Here is a 16597-nt window from a genome sequence, read left to right on the forward strand (position 1 = left end):
CAGAGATGGGCCCTGAGTGCTCAATGGCTTTAGGTCTGGAACTCTGATTTGTTCACTTCCTTCCGGGAAACCTACTGACAGATATGTACTTGATGAAAAATAAATGCCTGATGAGAATTCTAAGGGACACAGACCAATTTTAGTGTGTTTCCTTCAGGGTAGAATATCTACCTTGCTACAAAGGCCTGGGTGGCCCCGCTCCTGGACATTACATCACCTCTGGATCCCAAATTTTAGAGAAACTCTAGAGATGCTGAGAGGAAACACCAGGTAAATTGTCAAGGCTGAATGTTTAAATGTGTGAACTGAAAATGAGGACCAAGGCAAGGAAAAAAAAAATCCTGACTTCTCTGTGCCTCTGTCTCCTGTCCTGCAAAAGGGAGCTGACATTAGTATCGGGTCACTGTGAGGATTATGAGAGTTTACATGCAGTGCTTAGCCCAGGCCTGGCAGAGTAAGCCTGGGGAGAACTTTCTGTGACCATGGCCCTCCTCGGTATCCGTGACAGCCACGAGAACTCTGGCAGTGCAGGCAGTACAGCCGTAACTCAGCCGCAATTGCCAGTGGCCTCACCCTACCAGGCTCCACTCTCCTTGACTGAAAAATGGGGCCTGTGACTGCTACATCCTAGAGCCCTCCAAGGACGGAGCCGGTAAAGCAGGACTTCTCAACCTCACTGCTGCTGACCTTGTGACCAGGCAGTTCTTCCTTATGACCACACAATTCTTCCTTGTGGGGGCTGTCCTGGGTACTGCAGAATGGTGAGCACCTCTGGCCTCTAACCATGAGATGCCAGCAGCACTCCCAACTCATGACAACCAAAAATGTTTCCAGATATTCTGGGGTGGGGGTGGGGGTGTAAGATCGCCTGGTTGAACCATTGCTGGAAGTAAAGGTCATGATGCCTGGTGTGTAGGAAGCAACAAAAAAAGCTTTAATAGGCAAGGCTTTTTGTATCACTCGTGCATCCTTGAAACAGATCACAAAACGGGATGCTGTATGAGTGACTATTAGCTCCAGGTGTCACCCTTCCAAGTTGAAAAACTAAGTTTCTGATAAACTGAATTGAACAAGGGCAGGGGCGGGGGGGAACGCTGGGAGGGGAGGGGTAAAGGGAGGGAGGAAATGAATGAAGGAAAGGAAGGAAGAAAGGAAACAAACCACCTCAGAGACTCCTTTCCTATCTTTGAGAGGAAGAAGCTGAAGTCCTACAGATCAAGAAACACTCAAGGGCTTCCCTGGTGGCGCAGTGGTTGAGAGTCCGCCTGCCGATTCAGGGGACACGGGTTCGTGCCCCGGTCCGGGAAGATCCCACGTGCCGTGGAGCGACTGGGCCCGTGAGCCATGGCCACTGAGACTGCGCGTCCGGAGCCTGTGCTCCGCAACGGGAGAGGCCACAGCAGTGAGAGGCCCGCATATGGCAAAAATAAAAAAAGAAACACCCAAAATCACAAGGCTGATTAAGAACAAGTTTAAACTGAAGTACATACAGCTCTCCTGACTCCCGCTCCAGGGGAGGACTACCTTCCCACCTGAACAAACATCTCCACCCTCTGCCCTGTCTGGTAGAAAGAACCAATGCCTAAGACCCAAGCACCGCTGCATGTCTGACAAAGTCCACAGCCAGGAACGTCTAAGAATAGCAATTCACACAAATAAAAGGCAAACCTGAGAGCGCTTTCAGAAAAGAATCCATCCTAATTGCTCAACGGCACTTGCTACCTAACTACTGGTTTCTGCATCAGCAACTTCCTGCCTCTCCTTGACCTAGATGAGGGCTGCTGTTCCAGCTGTGGGGTCTCAGGGCACAGATAAGCCTCCTGAGAGGATACTGCACCCATGGCAGAGCCTGGGATGGAATGGGCAGGGGCCATGGGGACTACATTCATACCAGTTTTATTAACTGATAGTATGAATACGATAATACCGTCGACCAAAGAATGATCTTTAGCATAAAAATATTGTAAAACACAACAACAGAAGTAAAAATTGGCAATCTTCTTGATTCTTCCTCAAGAAATATCTCCAAAACTATTGTTTTACCTAATATTTTTTCTTGGGTATATTAATACATGGTCTAAATAAAAACTAAGATCACATTACATGCATGTAATGCCACACTTACTTCCATTTAAAAATGCATATGGCTGTCTTTCCAAGTTTTACACACAAGTTTACCTATGTTAACAACTGCACGTTGCATGGAATAACCATAAAATAAACCCCCTGCTGATGTTGTTTTGTTTTTTTCCGATTACAAGCACTGCAGAAAAGAGTACCATCTACTCACTCAAGCCTGTACCTCGACAGGTTAAATTCCTAGAAATACAATTACATGATTATGGGAGATGCGTGGATAGGCACTGCAAAGGCAAAATTTACCCTCCCAATGAATTAAACTATTTACACTACACGACATTGGGGTATACCTGTCCCCCTCACCTTTGGTAACTAAAATGGTCACGTTTATTTTCCCCAGTCTGTAGGGAAAATATGATTTTAATGTCAAGTCTTTGATCATCGGTGAAAACTAAAAATCTTGCTCTGCATACCGGCCCTGTGAGCTTCTTGACTGTGAAGACCGGCCTTTTCACAACCTCCGTCCACTTTCCTACCAGGGCCTTCAGCACACATTTAAGACAATGTAAAACCCACAGCTGGGCTATAAAAGGTGTAGTAAATAACACAAGAACAATGAATTTAAGTGCAATGCAAGTTGTAAGCTAAAAATAACACTGCTAAAGGGCAGCCAGGCAAAAGTAGTAAGAAAATACTGTCAAAAAGGACAGTTTTCTGTGTTCTGTTCTTTTTTTTTTTTTTTGCCTCTCATGCCTCTTAGCCAAAGGGTGTGGTTTTTTTCCCCTTTGGAAAGGGAACTAGAATCTTTGGACTGGGGACACCAGTTACAGTGGAGTGATGGCAAACCATTCTGAAGACAGGGGAAGTAACTTCTTCCATAGTTATTGCTAAGATTGTGGCCTTCTCCCCTCACTTGGCCCCCAGGCAAGAGGCTGGGAGGTATTTCTTTGGAGAACCCAAAGAGACTTGAAGAAGCTGACAGGGTGCTGTAAGGAAATGGTCCAGCCAGATGCCTCTACAGCGAATGTCACAGTTGGCAAGCCCCAGTCCCTCTGACATGTAAGCGGGCAAGCAAACATCACCGGATAGCCCAGAAAAGGCGGATACGAAAGCCAAAGTCGCAACACAAAAAGCAGCCAGAAGCAAGCAGTGACTTTTGGTAAAAGAAAACTTTGAAACTCACCAATGTCCTCAGAGAGATAAGAGGAGAGTCTATATCCATGGAACAAAAACAGGAGGTTATAACATAGGAACAGAAAGAATAAGAGAAATCTCCTAGAAACAGAGAAAAACTCAATAGAAGCGCTCAAAGATAAAGTTGAGAATGTCTTCCAGAAAGAAATGGGAAACCTAAGAAAATCAGACTGTCAATCCAGAAGGTCCAATAGTTGAATTCTAGAAAGAGAAAGAAAGTGAATGGAAAGCTATGAAGGTAATAAATCAAGAAAAACGCCCAGCACTGAAGAACAGAAGTTTCCAAAATAAAGGGGCCCAAAGGGCAGGCAAGACACTAGATGAAAACAGACTCCAAGGGACATCACTGCACCGGGTGCTCTGAATTTCACAGAAAATCCCTCAAGCTTCAAAAAAGAAAACACGGTCACATATAAAGGCTCAAGAATCAGAAAGCTCTAACACTTCAAGGCTAACACTGGGGGATGGAAGACAGAGGGGCAAACTGATGTCCAACCTCTAAACACAGGTATATGGGCAGAATAACGCACTCCAGACATCCAGGCTCTCAAAATTTTATCTCCCAGGCAACTCCTTGAGGAAGAGCTCCATCAAAATGAGAGAGTAAAAAAAAAAAAAAGAAAAGAAAAGAAAATCAAGAAAGAGAAAGACACGGGTTCCAAGAAACTGAGGGCAGTGAGATCTGAAGTGAGATTCCAGCAGGTTGGAGGTCTGCGCCTACTGAACTTGATCAGATAAAAAGAACTGAATTGCTTGAAAGGAGGTTTAGACAACTAGTGAATTTGGGGTTGACCTTTAGCGGCAAATGCATATAAAACTAAGAAAACAACAAAAACCACCAATAAGAACTTCAGGAAAAACAAAAACTTCTCCAGGAAAGGAAAAGTAATCCCATCACACCATTTGGCCCAACTGTGAATGGTACCAGTAGCCAGAATATAAACACTAAATACCTGACAGCAAATTAAAGGTGCACCTGCTTTGGGCAGCCGTGCATCTGTCTGCAGGGCGAAGGCAGAGGGGTGAAAGAAAGTGAGAGACGTCAGAGTGGAGAGACAATGTGTGGGACAGGGGACGGAAGGGCAGGAAGTGAGCGAGTCAGGCGTGGATGCGAGTCAGGCGTGGATGCGAGAGATTGAGGCAAAGACCAAAGCCAACAGCTAGGAGACCAACGTGGGTGTCCTGCAAGGGAGGAGACATGATGGGAGGAAGGAAACTGACACTTTTTCTTCCTCACAAGCTTTTCCAGATTTACTTGATCTTTTCAAAAGTATATGAAGATATAACCTTGATTTGAAGTAAAATTAAATTTTAATGTTAAAATCCAAATGAGTGCCAATAAACAGTATTAAGGGAGAGTATGCATGGCCAATGCATTGTTATCAAATTAACAGCAAGCATCAACAAGACGACTAACATGACAGACACCCAGACAAGTCCGGCTTGTCTTAAATGATAGCTGAGGAACCTTACCTCACCGGGTAAACAGCGGCCGACTAGGAATATCACCTCTAAAATGTCTCTGATGTTAGAAATACAAAAAGGAAAAAAATAAATGAAAACCCTGCTTTACCACAAAGTAACTTGTGTAATCAAGTTTTTAAATGTTACACACTGAAGAAAGTTTAGTTCTTTTCTTGGCTTTCAAATGTTCAATGTTGTGGTGCCTTCATAACTCAAGAGAAAAGGCATTCTGACACATTAAGGTTCTTTGGCTGTCTTTCTATATACTTGGTCAAAACGTTTGACAACATGCTCCTTGGACTTTTTGCCACCAAAAGTCAGCAACTGAGAGTTCAGCTGTGTGCTATGTTTCTTCCAGGAGCTTCGTTATTTCTTAATAGAAAAGGGAAATGCCTTCCTATGATCACTAGCCCTGTGAGATGCATGTGTGCTGAATGGGCCATACCAAATACAAGTATCACTCTGTACTTTAAAAAGTGTTCTCTGCTCAAGCCCTTTAGGTAAATAAGTTTCAGCCGCCAAGCATTAATGTTGAGTCTATCTGATCCACTTGTGACTAAAGATCACAAAGTCATCTTGGTGGACAGTGTAATCATTTGAAATGCTGTCCAAGTCAGTGTCTTAGGGCATTAAGTCCTTCACCATTTGAGATGCCAGCAGTGTACCAAATTCTCAACCTCTTGCCCATATATGCCACCCCCTAAGTGGATAGCTGTCACTTGTTCCCTTTGCATAAGCTAGTCTTCTTGTCTAGAACAGCCCATCCTGCCAACTCCTCCTGGAAAAACTCTTATTCATCTTCTAAACTCCAGTTTCAGAACCACATTCTTTGTGAAGACTTTCCAACAGGTAATCACTGCCCCCTCTGTCCTACCTCCACTCCTTGTACATACGTCCATTACTGCACTCAGAACACCGTAATCTCTCCTTTACAAGTGAATCTCCCCTACCAGACCATAAACTGCTTGAGGAAAAGAAAAAAAGTCTGTGTCCTCTTTACCTCTGCTGCATCCCCAGAACCCTTAACAATGTCTGGCACACAGCCATTTCCAATATATATATTTTTGAAATATTTTCTACTGTGGAAGAAGTAAAGCCATGAGGTCAAAGTCAGACCGCCAGAAACCCCAAACAACAAATCCAAAGGAAAAAAAATACTTGATGATTCAAGAAGAAATTCTCCCATCAGGACGCTGAGAAGTCAGCCTGGCCCCCTGGAGGGGGCACTGTGACCGGGTTCCAGCAGGTCCTCGAGTGCCAAGGAATGTGGGCCAACGGCATCTTAGGAGTGCTCTCCTTACACGCACTGCTCCTTTACTCAGGTGACCTCAGCCTGATTAGAGAAGAGGAGGTAAGCCCCAATCGGGACGTGACACACAGCAGAATTAATAGTAGTTACAGGGAAGTTTAATCTTCACTGTTTTCAATGGCTTTCATATTTTGTCCTTCAAGACTTGAGGGGGTATGTTCAGTTTTCTCCAAACCTAAAGCTCTCATGACAGGTGGGTGGTTGATGTCTCAGATCCAGACAACTGGGAGTTCAAATGATGGGAGCCACTCTGAACCAAATACCTTCTCAACCTTTAACACTGCTTCCAAACATCCTAATATTAAGCGTACTTCATAAGGGTAGCTGGGGTTGCTTAGTGTTCAAAGTGACCGAATATCAACCTGAGCACTAGGCTTCAGCCAATGTCTCATTAGCCCGGGTTCGCTCCCATAAAAGAACACTGAGATCATTTTGTAGAACAGCACTACCAGTTACCTCAGACAAAATCCTAATTGTGACTCACCCCGTGTTAACAGGGCCTCAAGAAAGCTACCTGCCAAGAGAGTGCCTGTCCGTCCTTAGTTCTGCGGCAGACACCCAAACGCAGGTGAAGGCAACGCAACGCCTGAGGGTTTTCGGCAGCTCTGCAGCTGAGGACAAAGAAACCCCGCAGCTCAAGGGTAAACCATCCTGCTCCTGAAGATTCCTCTAAGACTCATCTACACTCCTTCGGACGTTTCCATAGCGTTGACCATATGGACGTGACCATAGCGTTGCTTAATAAAACACAGAGGTCAGTTTTCCTTTGGTCTTACGTGGTGCCCGGACACCACGCACAGGCCGACTTCCCCACCTCCTGAGTCGGCGGGGAGAGGACGCCTGGCCCTGAGCACTTCGCCACTTTCCAAAGACACCCTGTCAGGACGCCCTACGGTCACAAAGAGCTTCAGGCGCCCCGCGCTACGCGGCCGCCCAGGAGAGACTCCAGAGCCGTGTTTACTGTCAGTCGTGGGTAACCCAGAAAGGCTTCCTGTACGAGAGCGTTTGCGCCCAGCCTCCCAGCAAGCATCGGCCAGCTGCTGGGCCTGCAGGCCGCGGGAGGGGGGGAAGGACGCCCCGGGCCGGTCACGCCCCCGCCGGGCACGTCGCCCTCCCGCCCCCGAGCCGCGCCGCCGCAGTGGACTTGGAGGCGCCCCCAGGCCTCACCTAGCGAAAGCGAGGGGCAGCCCGCCCTCCCCCCTTCCCGTCGGGCGCGGGCTCCAGGCTCTGGCGCACGAAGACCACGTCCCCGGGGACGGGCGCCCAACTCTATGGTCCGCGCACCAGTCGCCGACCCCCACGTGACCCACGGCAGCCAATCGAGGCGAGGCCCGCACCACCGAGACGACGGCGGCTCGGGGCTAGAGCAGCCCCGCCGGCCGCTCGCCCTCCCTCCCCGGTCCCGCTCCGGTGCTCCCTGCTCGGTGCTGCCGCCATCTTCCTGGAAGAGAGGACCAGAGGCGAAAGGTCCCCTCCCCGTGGTCGTTCCGAACTCTTACCGCCACCTGCCCTGCCCCCGTCCCTCTCTCTTCTCACCGGTCATTTAGCTCCATCTAAAGAAACGCTCTTCCCCCCATTCTAGTTATTCACAAAGCAATGAATTACATTACCTGTTCCACTCTTATCAGCGTAAGGAAATGAAGCTCATAAGGTAGGAACTGTGGCGAAACAGGGACGAGCCGCCATCTTGGTAAAGGAGAAGAGGCTACGCTTGACCTCCCCCCCACCCCCGGCCTCTATATGGCCAACCGCCGTGGGAGGGGCACGGCGCCTGCGCAGAGGCGGAAACCGCGGACGAACCTGCGCCTGCGCACTCGGAAGCTGGCGAATGGGGGCGGGGAGGAAAGCGTTGGCAAGGGGGCGGATCGACGCGTTGACGCAATCCGCCCACACGCGGGGCGGGGCGCGAGTCTGCGGGCGGATCCGCGGCGCGGTCGGTCGGCTTGTTCTTCGGTGCGTCCGCGGTGAGTATCTCGGTGTGGGTCTCCGCCGCCTTTGGGGCGCAAGCTGTGGGCCGACGCAGAGGGGCGGTGGCCGGCTCGAGGCGGTGGTCGGCTCGGGGCGGTGGTCTGTCCGCTCCGGGGGGGACGCGGGCGGGGCCACTCGCACGGTGTGGGGGAGGGGCGGCCGGCCCGGCGTCCTGGGCCCTCCCCAGATCTCCCCCATCCCCCCGGCGCTCTTCCCGCTCTCCCGGCCCCTCCCCTGCCCTTCTGGGCCCTACCGGGTCCCGGCCCCCGTCCCCCGGGCCCTGGCGCTGGCGGAGGCGGCGGGGTGTGTCCCGGACGAACCCGAGTGGCCTTTCTCACCAGGTGGGAGTTACGTGGGGCGTGGTCAATAATGGACCTGGGACGTGGAGCGTGCGCTGGCGGTCGTGGTCCGGGAGGGACCGTGCGGGTCGCGCTAACGGGCGCTTCCGCTTCGCCGGCTCCCGGCCGAGAGGAAGCTCGCGGGGCGCTGGCCGCCCGCTCCACTCAGCAGGCCCCGCCTGGCCGCACACATAGCGGGAGGAGAAGGAGGAGGGGAGGGAAGGGGAGGCCCCGCGCAGGGCCGAATCCGGAGGGACGGGCGGAGGGCCCGTTCCCCTGAAGGCCCGAGATGGGGCCGACCTGTGGCCGCCGTGGCTCAGTAAGGCCCGCAGGACCGCCTGTTACCCTTACGGCCTCAGTTTTCGTCGGTGCCTCGCTGCCTTGTCTGTGTCCCCAACACGCGGACGCGTGACCCAACAGCGCTGACTTACAGTTCCGACTGCTGTGGTCTTCCTCACCTTTGGCCTTGGTTCAGAGCCTGCCTTTTGCCTGGAGCCCGCTTACCTCCGCCGTTTGCTTGCCTCGTTTCTGCTCTGTTATTCAGGACTGCGGCCGGGTTAGACTTCTTCCCCCTGAAATAGGTGTCCGCCTGCTGTCAGCCTCTGCTGTTCCGTGTGGTGGTGGTTCTGTGAGGGGCAGCGGTGTGTGGACCTGCCCAGCTTTACTTGTTGCCTAGGACGGTCATCAGCACGAAACAGGTTTTCAGGTATCTCTTGAACGACTCAGATCATTATAATACCTCAAGGCAAGCTTAATGGCCGAAGCAGCCTTGCCATCATAAGGAGAGATGTATGATGGTGTACGGGTCGTGCAGGCTGCTTTCCTGGTGTTTGTAATTTAAGGTTCGTTATTTTTGGTTTTGGTAGCTCCCACTTAGGCTTTCTGTGCACCGCCCAGCCTCCTAACTCGCAATGAATTATGGCAGTGGTCTCGTCGGCCATAAAGTTACCCTGATTTTTTTTTTTCCCCCCGTTTTTCGTCTTGGTCTCTCAGCGAGCACTGCAGCCCAGGGTAAAGAACAAGGGCTTTTCAGTCAAATCAGATTTGCATTCTGACTGCTCTTGAACTAGCAGGGTGACCTAGGGAAATGGGGATGGGATGGGCGGCAGCCTCCCTCTGTGGACTTTAATAAATGTGATTCAGGTCCTTTTTATACTCAACTCGAAAGACAGAAACTGCTGGAAAAGGAGAAGTTGGCTTTGTTTTTTCTCCAGAGAGAAGGGGACACCAAAGCTCATTTGGCCGCAGAATTGGGGTGAAGCCACTTGTATAGCCTTACTTATCTCATTTTGTGCTCATCGTCATACTTGTCACTAGAGAAAACTCATTTGATTGTGGGGTGCTGCCCTCATGCTGTTAAGAGTGTGGTATACTGTACATGGACCTCAGATCCAAAGGCTCTGAATGCCAGATGTTCCAAGGGCTCTGGATGAGGGACTGTGGACCTTTGGGTCCTACTTTGCAGGGTCGTTTGTGGATGGGGATAATGAATGTAAATACAAGGATGACATGTCGGTGAATGGTGGTTTTGAGTAGTCCACTGATACACATAAATGCCAGTAGCAAAGCAAGTTTCTGTTGCCGAGAATCCAGTTTTAGCCCTCTGTTCTTTGTCCCCTTTTGTTTTAGAAAAGTTGATTTCTTCTGTGTGGACTGGGCTGGAAGTATTGCTCTGTGGAAGAGGGAAGCCATGGGTCAAAGAGAAAAAAAGTTTTAAATAGTTTCTAGTATCTAGAATGAGTGCATAAATTTTTCATTTGACCTAATTTCTGAGGTTTGGGGGATCTGATTGATCTGCATCCAAAGTTTAAACTAATCACAGTGCTTTGCATTTTGTGTTGCTGGATCAAGGCTTTCTCACTGAAAACCAGGCGCTTCAGAAGTTCAACATTTCTCTTTCAACTTTCATTTTACATTAGTCAGTTAATAACTTAAACTGTTGGAAAACTGTAGTGGATCCAAATTATGTTTCAGAAAAAAAAAAAACCTGAGTATGAAAGAAATAGGTTGTGGTAAGAGAAACTTGGTAAAATTAAAGCAAAGTTGAAATAAGTGTTTTTTTGAGAATTAACATCCTGTTCCAATAATATTACAATAGTATTCTCCACTTCCCCGTATGTGTGCATCAAGATAGGTTTTAAGTAGGAGGAAACCGATAGGAGTGATGGTCCCCTTCTCACCTGCTGAGCAGAATAAGGGCCTGCGCATGCGTGGGCTTAAGGTGCAGTACTGTCAGGGTGCTCACGTGAAGTTGGTTGGGAGTACAGGCACGGGCCCAGAGTTGAATGAGGAGCGGGTGGGTGGAAGCTCCAGAACCACTTTGATGACAGTCCTCTGCCCCACCAGGTTGGTGTGAAATCAGATGCGTGTGGTAGCTAGTAAGGCGTGTGATAGCTAGTAAGGCGAGAGCCTGCTCTCCCTTTCTATCCTCAGGCATTTATTCTCCAGGTGAACTTGAAAGTCATTTTATCCAGTCCTTTAAGAAAAAAAAACCTCATCATTAGGGAGTCCAGCTGAGATTGGACCACACTTTTCTACTAATTTAAGAAATAAAAATGATTTGGTTCGTGCTAGGCCTGTTTTCTTTCTAAATTTGTTCCTATATTTGTTTTGATTTTGCTCTATTATAAATGGCATTTTCCCTGCATTTCCATTTCTTGGTATTCATTGCTAATGCAAAATAGAACTTTTGAGTTACACCTGTCTTGTATGCAGCCACCTTAAGTAAATTACCATATTCTGCAATCTTTTTTAACCGAAGTGTTTGTGGGGTTTTTGGTGTGTATTCAGTCATATCAGAAGAATCATTTTCACTAAACCTGCCAGAGTAGCAGTAAATAATCACGGTTAGACTGCAACATCAGGGTCTTATTTGGATCCTGCTTCAAACGAACAACGACAAAAAGAAGAGACAATTAGAAAAATATGAACCCTGGGTATTTTGTTATATTAAAGGAGTATTGCTAATCTTCCTTATAATAATGGCTTGTCGCTTTTCAGTCCTTATTTTTAGAAATATCTAGTACTCATAATCAGGGATCCGGGACAGTGGTTGAGGGGATATCTGAGTTAATAACTGTTGAATCTGGAGGATGGGGTGGTCCTTGTGGCTTTTGTTTTACTTTTGAATATGTTTGGAGTTTTTCATAAGTGTTTTAAGATAACTGTGGTGGTAATGGGCATCCTTTCCTAATTAGTGATGGTACTTTAAATAATTTAGCATCTGTTGTTTAGAGGATAACGTTTGCCGTTGGTTTCTGGAAGTATATTTAAGCCGTTTCCTCACTTAGTGTTTTTATTAGAGTTGGTTGTTGGATTTTATCACATGCGTGTTCAGCATCTATTCACATATGGTTTTCTCCTTTAATTTGTTGTAACAGCTTGTATTGATAGATGCTTTTGGTACATTTCCGGGATATAATTGCTAGCAAGTATTTCATTGAGAAATTTTGCATTTCTATTCATAAGTGAGATTGACCTGCAGCCAGCCAGCTTGCTCGCTCTTTCTTCTCCGTCTGGGTTTGTTGTTGGAGTTGTGCTGTCTTCATAAAATAACTTGGAGTGCTTTCCCTTTTTCTGTAGTGGCTTAAGTGACGCTGGAGTTATCTGTTCAGTTTTGGATGGAATTCAGGTCTAGTTCTGTCTGGTCCTGGTCCCTTTCTTTTTTTCCTCCAATTATTTTTTTGTTTTTTTTTTTTTGCCCACGATATGCAGCATGTGGGATCTTAGTTCCCTGACCAGGGTTCGAACCCGCGCCCCCTGCATTGGCAGCGCAGAGTCTTAACCACTTGGACGGACCGCCAGGGAAGTCCTCATTGGTAACTTTGTTCACCTGTTCAGTGGGATTTGTTATAGTCAGGTTTTCAGTTCTTGCCTCAATTTTGTTAATTTACAGTGTCTAGGAAATCATCCATTTCTTCCAGATTTTCTAGTTTGTGGCCATCTTTACACATGTGGTCTCCTATGTCTGTGATTATATCTTCTTGTTTTTCCTCGAAGGAACTGGTGAGGAATTTGTTTTAGAGAACCAGCTTTTGGTTTTATTTATCCTTCTATTGAGTTATTTTCCGTGTTCTTTAATAGTGAAAATATGTAAAACCCAAATTCTCATCTGAGTCTATGAAACTTTACTGTGCCCCACTGATTTTGCTTTTATCTTCTTTCCATTGCTTTCTAGATAACTTATGGCTTTGCTTTTATCCCCCCTTGATCCAAGGGTTATCAAGGAATGTTCTGAATAACTAGGAGTTCCTTTTTATCTTTGTTTTAACAGATCATGATCTGAGAACACGGACTGTAAAAATAACTTTGCATAAATTTTCTTCACAGCAGTTACATGACAAAGTGTTTTTCTTTAGTCGCCTTTCTTTGTCTATTGACTCAAGGTTCTCTATACCAGTTAATTCAGATGTGTCGGTGGTCTCAGACCTCTGCCCTTGCTCATACTGTGTGTAGGGAGTCTGTCCAATTCCCAGAGAAGCTATTAAAGCCTCCCACTTGAATTGTATTTTTGTCAAGTTCACATAGTATTTTTTCTAGTCTTTGCTCTATGTATTTATCTGCTGTAAGTATTCATAGATACGGGTTTATGAATGGTTTATCTTTATAAATTGTTTCTTTTATCATGACCACACTTTCCTTAAATCCCAACAGGGTTGGTATTAACAATGTCTCTCCCTGTTCTTTTCTGTTTGCACTAGCTTGGTATCTCTTAGCCTGTTCCTTTGTTTTCAACATTTTTTTTAGCTACTTTGTTTTAAGCATGTTTCTTCCATGTAACATACCTTGGTTTTCTGTGGTTCTCCCTCCGCCCCGCCCCTGCCCCCAACCTGTCTCCTCTTTTAAGGAGAAAATTTGCTTCTTTCACATTTAGACTGGTGACTGATACTCTTGAATTTTTCTGTTTCTTTTCCATTATTTTTACTGGTTTGATCAAGTTGCTGTTCCATATTTTTCTCTTAATTTGGAAGTAAGTTTTTTTTAATGGCTACCTTCCTTTTTTATTTTTCGTTATCAGACACTTCCCTCTTTATTATTTAAAACAACGTGTCCGCTGCTGCTTCTGCCAGGACCATCTATCTGTTTTCCAACTGACTGCTCCCTTCTCCCTCTTGAAAGTTTTACCTCTCTGCTGTCACTCCTGCCCCCAACTCTTAGGTTTTGCTGAGGAAGTTTAATATTTTAAATTCTGGACTATGAATGGTGTTCCTCTAGGATGTTCCTTGTATTCAAGAGATCTTAAGTCACTCGTGTAGTACACAGCCCCAGTTAAACCCTGGGGTTGCTCTTCCTGGGACATTTCTCTTTGTTACTGCTGTTTTCTTTTCCCCCCTCTTCCCCTTTTACTTACGGGGGCTCTTACTGGAACAGGTAGATTTCCTAGATTTTGTCTCTGAGGCTGTCTTTTACCCATGATTCCCCTCCCTGCTGTGTGCCTTGTGCGCCAAGATTTCTTACATTTGGTCTTCCATGTCACATTCCGAGTCTCTACTGTGACCTTTCATTTAGTTCAGCTACAGCAGTTTGGCTTTGAAAATCGTGGATTTTAGGTCCAGAAGGCTGTGTGTGAATTACTGTGCTTGCATCTTCATCACAGCGATACTGTTTCTTGGTTTCAGGTGTTGTCTTCCTCCTCCTGCAGCTTGGCTGTTGAGCTCATCTTGGAGGCAGGGGGACGAGGGCACACTCACATGGGCCTGTCACCTTACCCCTCGAGTCCTCACACCCAAGGTCTCTGTTCCCAAGCTCTTCCAGGGTTCACTGTATTCTTCTCGTTCGTTTCTGGTTCTTCCTTCCGAGGAAGCCTTCATCTTCTGCTTCTCCTGCTGCCTAGCGTTTCTGCTGTCCTGGAAGCTTGCCTTGATCCTGCTGCCTAGGTTGAAGCATTTTGGACAACCTAGATGGAGCTTTACCTGTCTCCTTAGTCAGAATTGCTCCTTCCTTTGCACACTAGGCTGCACCCAGTACTCCTTCCCCACCTTTAGTGATGATCTGTCATAGTAAGAAGCAGTTTACAGACTCCTCTCCCTTTTCCCCTCTCGTTCCTGCCAGACGGATGAGAGGGAGAACCAAGACTGTATCCTTATCTTCTATGACATCGTACCACAGAGTTCGAGTTAAGTTAAGAATGCTACTGCTATCTTGACCTTGGTTAACCATTTCTTCAGAGGTTTGGGAACATTTCCATCCAAAAAGGAAACTTGGGTGTGTGCAGCATTCAGGAATGTTTCAGTCTGGGGGAAATAGGGAGGCAAGAAAGTGAAAGAAGTTTTCTCATAAGTTTCTAAGCACCAGAAGGAATCAAATTTGACTGTATACACATCTCTTGACTTTGTCACCAAAGGTTAGCCAGCAGACCCCACATCTCCCGAGGCTTCCGAACTATCGTCACACTTCTCGAGCACTCAAGTGCCTTCAGTCCTTTTTCTTTTACTTGTAAGTGTAGTTGTGTTGCTGTGTGTGCCCCAGTGTCAAGGTCCAGTTCTCAGGAGCTCAGGAAGTCTCCAGCAGACAGCAGACAGATGGGCTCCGACAGGCACCCCTTCCTTGTACAAAGCTTTCAAAGAGAGAAAGGAAATTACGTAATTCCAGAGGTTATGGGAATTTGTCTTTTTCTCCAGTTGCTCCTTAGTGCCTAACGTGTAATCAGTACTAAAAAGGTATTGTTGAAGACATGGAATGTATATATCTGTACATGTGTATAGATGGTCGCTTTCATTAGCTTAATTTTTTATATCTAATTTATATAATGAGGTGATAATTTCATCATTTCTGTTGAAGTATTTGACATAATGAGAAGCAGAGTGAGACAAGCTATTGATGCCTCATGTGAGCCTTTTTACATATCAATTCATGTTAAATTAAATATGTATGTATATGTGTATGGATGTACATGTACTTTTCTTTTTTTTAGACAGATTGACAAAACTTCACTAAAGATGTCTAAGGTAAGAGATCAATCACACTTCGTGTATCTACAATATAAGGAGAAACTGCTTTATGTTTTGAAACCTTTTGTAGTCAAGATTTTTATGATTCATTATTTTGTTTTGTTTTTGGGTTTTTTTGCGGTATGCGGGCCTCTCACTGTTGTGGCCTCTGCCGCTGCGGAGCGCAGGCTCAGCAGCCATGGCTCACGGGCCCAGCCGCTCCGTGGCATGTGGGATCTTCCCGGACCGGGGCACGAACCCGTGTCCCCTGCATCGGCAGGCAAACTCTCAACCACTGCGCCACCAGGGAAGCCCTGATTCATTATTTTTAATATAACTGTTATTTGATTCATTAAGACAGAGTTCTAATTTAACAGTCATCCTAAAAGCTGTGAGCTTTCTTTTTTCAGATTTTCAATTTGTTTCTAAAAACATTAATGACAATCCATTTAGCCTCCCTAGATCATTCCCAGCAGACCATTCAAATAATAATTTTAAAATTGTAATAATTCATCATGATGAAATTTATGGGGTTCTCAGACTTGATAAATTGGCTTACGTCAGCTCTTGAAAATTAGCCCAGAGCCTGGAAAGGAATTGGTTCTAAAAGACATGCTGAGAAAAACAGAACTTGTAGTTAAAATTGCAAGATTATTATTTCTCTTTTTATTTTTAAGTCTTCGGGTGTTTCTTACAGTGATGCGCAGTCATAGTGATTTTCTGTTTTTGTTGTTTTTTTTTTTGCGGTACGTGGGCCTTTCACTGTTGTGGCCTCTCCCGTTGTGGAGCACAGGCTCCGGACGCGCAGGCCCAGAGGCCACGGCTCACGGGCCCAGCCACTCCGTGGCATGTGGGATCTTCCCGGACCAGGGCACGAACCCGTGTCCCCTGCATCGGCAGGCAGACTCTCAACCACTGCGCCACCAGGGAAGCCCCGATTTTCATTTTTTATACAAGTGTCAGTGTGGAACTTTGATAAGCAAAATGGAAAATAAAAATTAGCCATAATTCCATTATTCAGAATAACCGCTTGTGACGTTTTGTGAATATTCTTTTTGCATGTGTGACTATATATTTATAAAAGGTAACCTTAAAGGAAATACTATTCTAAATCTTGCCTTGTACATTTAATACATCAATTGCTCTATCTTTTTTTATTTCTTCCCATTTTTAGTATATCACAGCCTAGATTTCACTGTTTTACTATACTTGCTTTTCTGAATCTCCTCGTGTCAGATATCCATCTATCAAGGAACATTGACGCTTCAGCGGCTTCCGCCGTGACCCCTTTCTCACTCTCAGTCTTCTTTCTCTTG

At 46.3% G+C, this 16597-nt stretch overlaps 2 protein-coding genes across 4 annotated transcripts in view; one reads left to right on the forward strand and one right to left on the reverse strand.

Annotated features, from left to right (window-relative positions):
* HDLBP (high density lipoprotein binding protein) overlaps positions 1–7771 on the reverse strand; it is a 70101-nt gene extending 62330 nt beyond the window's left edge. Inside the window, exon 1 of one of the 2 annotated variants that reach the window (XM_082841677.1) lies at positions 7657–7771. The gene's annotated coding sequence lies outside the window, so the exon portion shown is untranslated. The remainder of the gene's footprint in view (positions 1–7656) is intronic. The other variant, XM_082841676.1, reaches the window with a different exon arrangement.
* Positions 7772–7947: 176 nt separating this feature from the next.
* SEPTIN2 (septin 2) overlaps positions 7948–16597 on the forward strand; it is a 33701-nt gene continuing 25051 nt past the window's right edge. Inside the window, exons 1-2 of one of the 2 annotated variants that reach the window (XM_082841534.1) lie at positions 7948–8010; positions 15266–15299. In XM_082841534.1, the coding sequence (XP_082697660.1) occupies positions 15291–15299 (9 nt within the window). In that variant the 5' untranslated portion in view covers positions 7948–8010; positions 15266–15290. The remainder of the gene's footprint in view (positions 8011–15265; positions 15300–16597) is intronic. The other variant, XM_082841535.1, reaches the window with a different exon arrangement.

This window comes from Leucopleurus acutus (assembly GCF_964270905.1).
Source record: "Leucopleurus acutus genome assembly, chromosome: 6".
Lineage (NCBI taxonomy): Eukaryota > Metazoa > Chordata > Mammalia > Artiodactyla > Delphinidae > Leucopleurus > Leucopleurus acutus.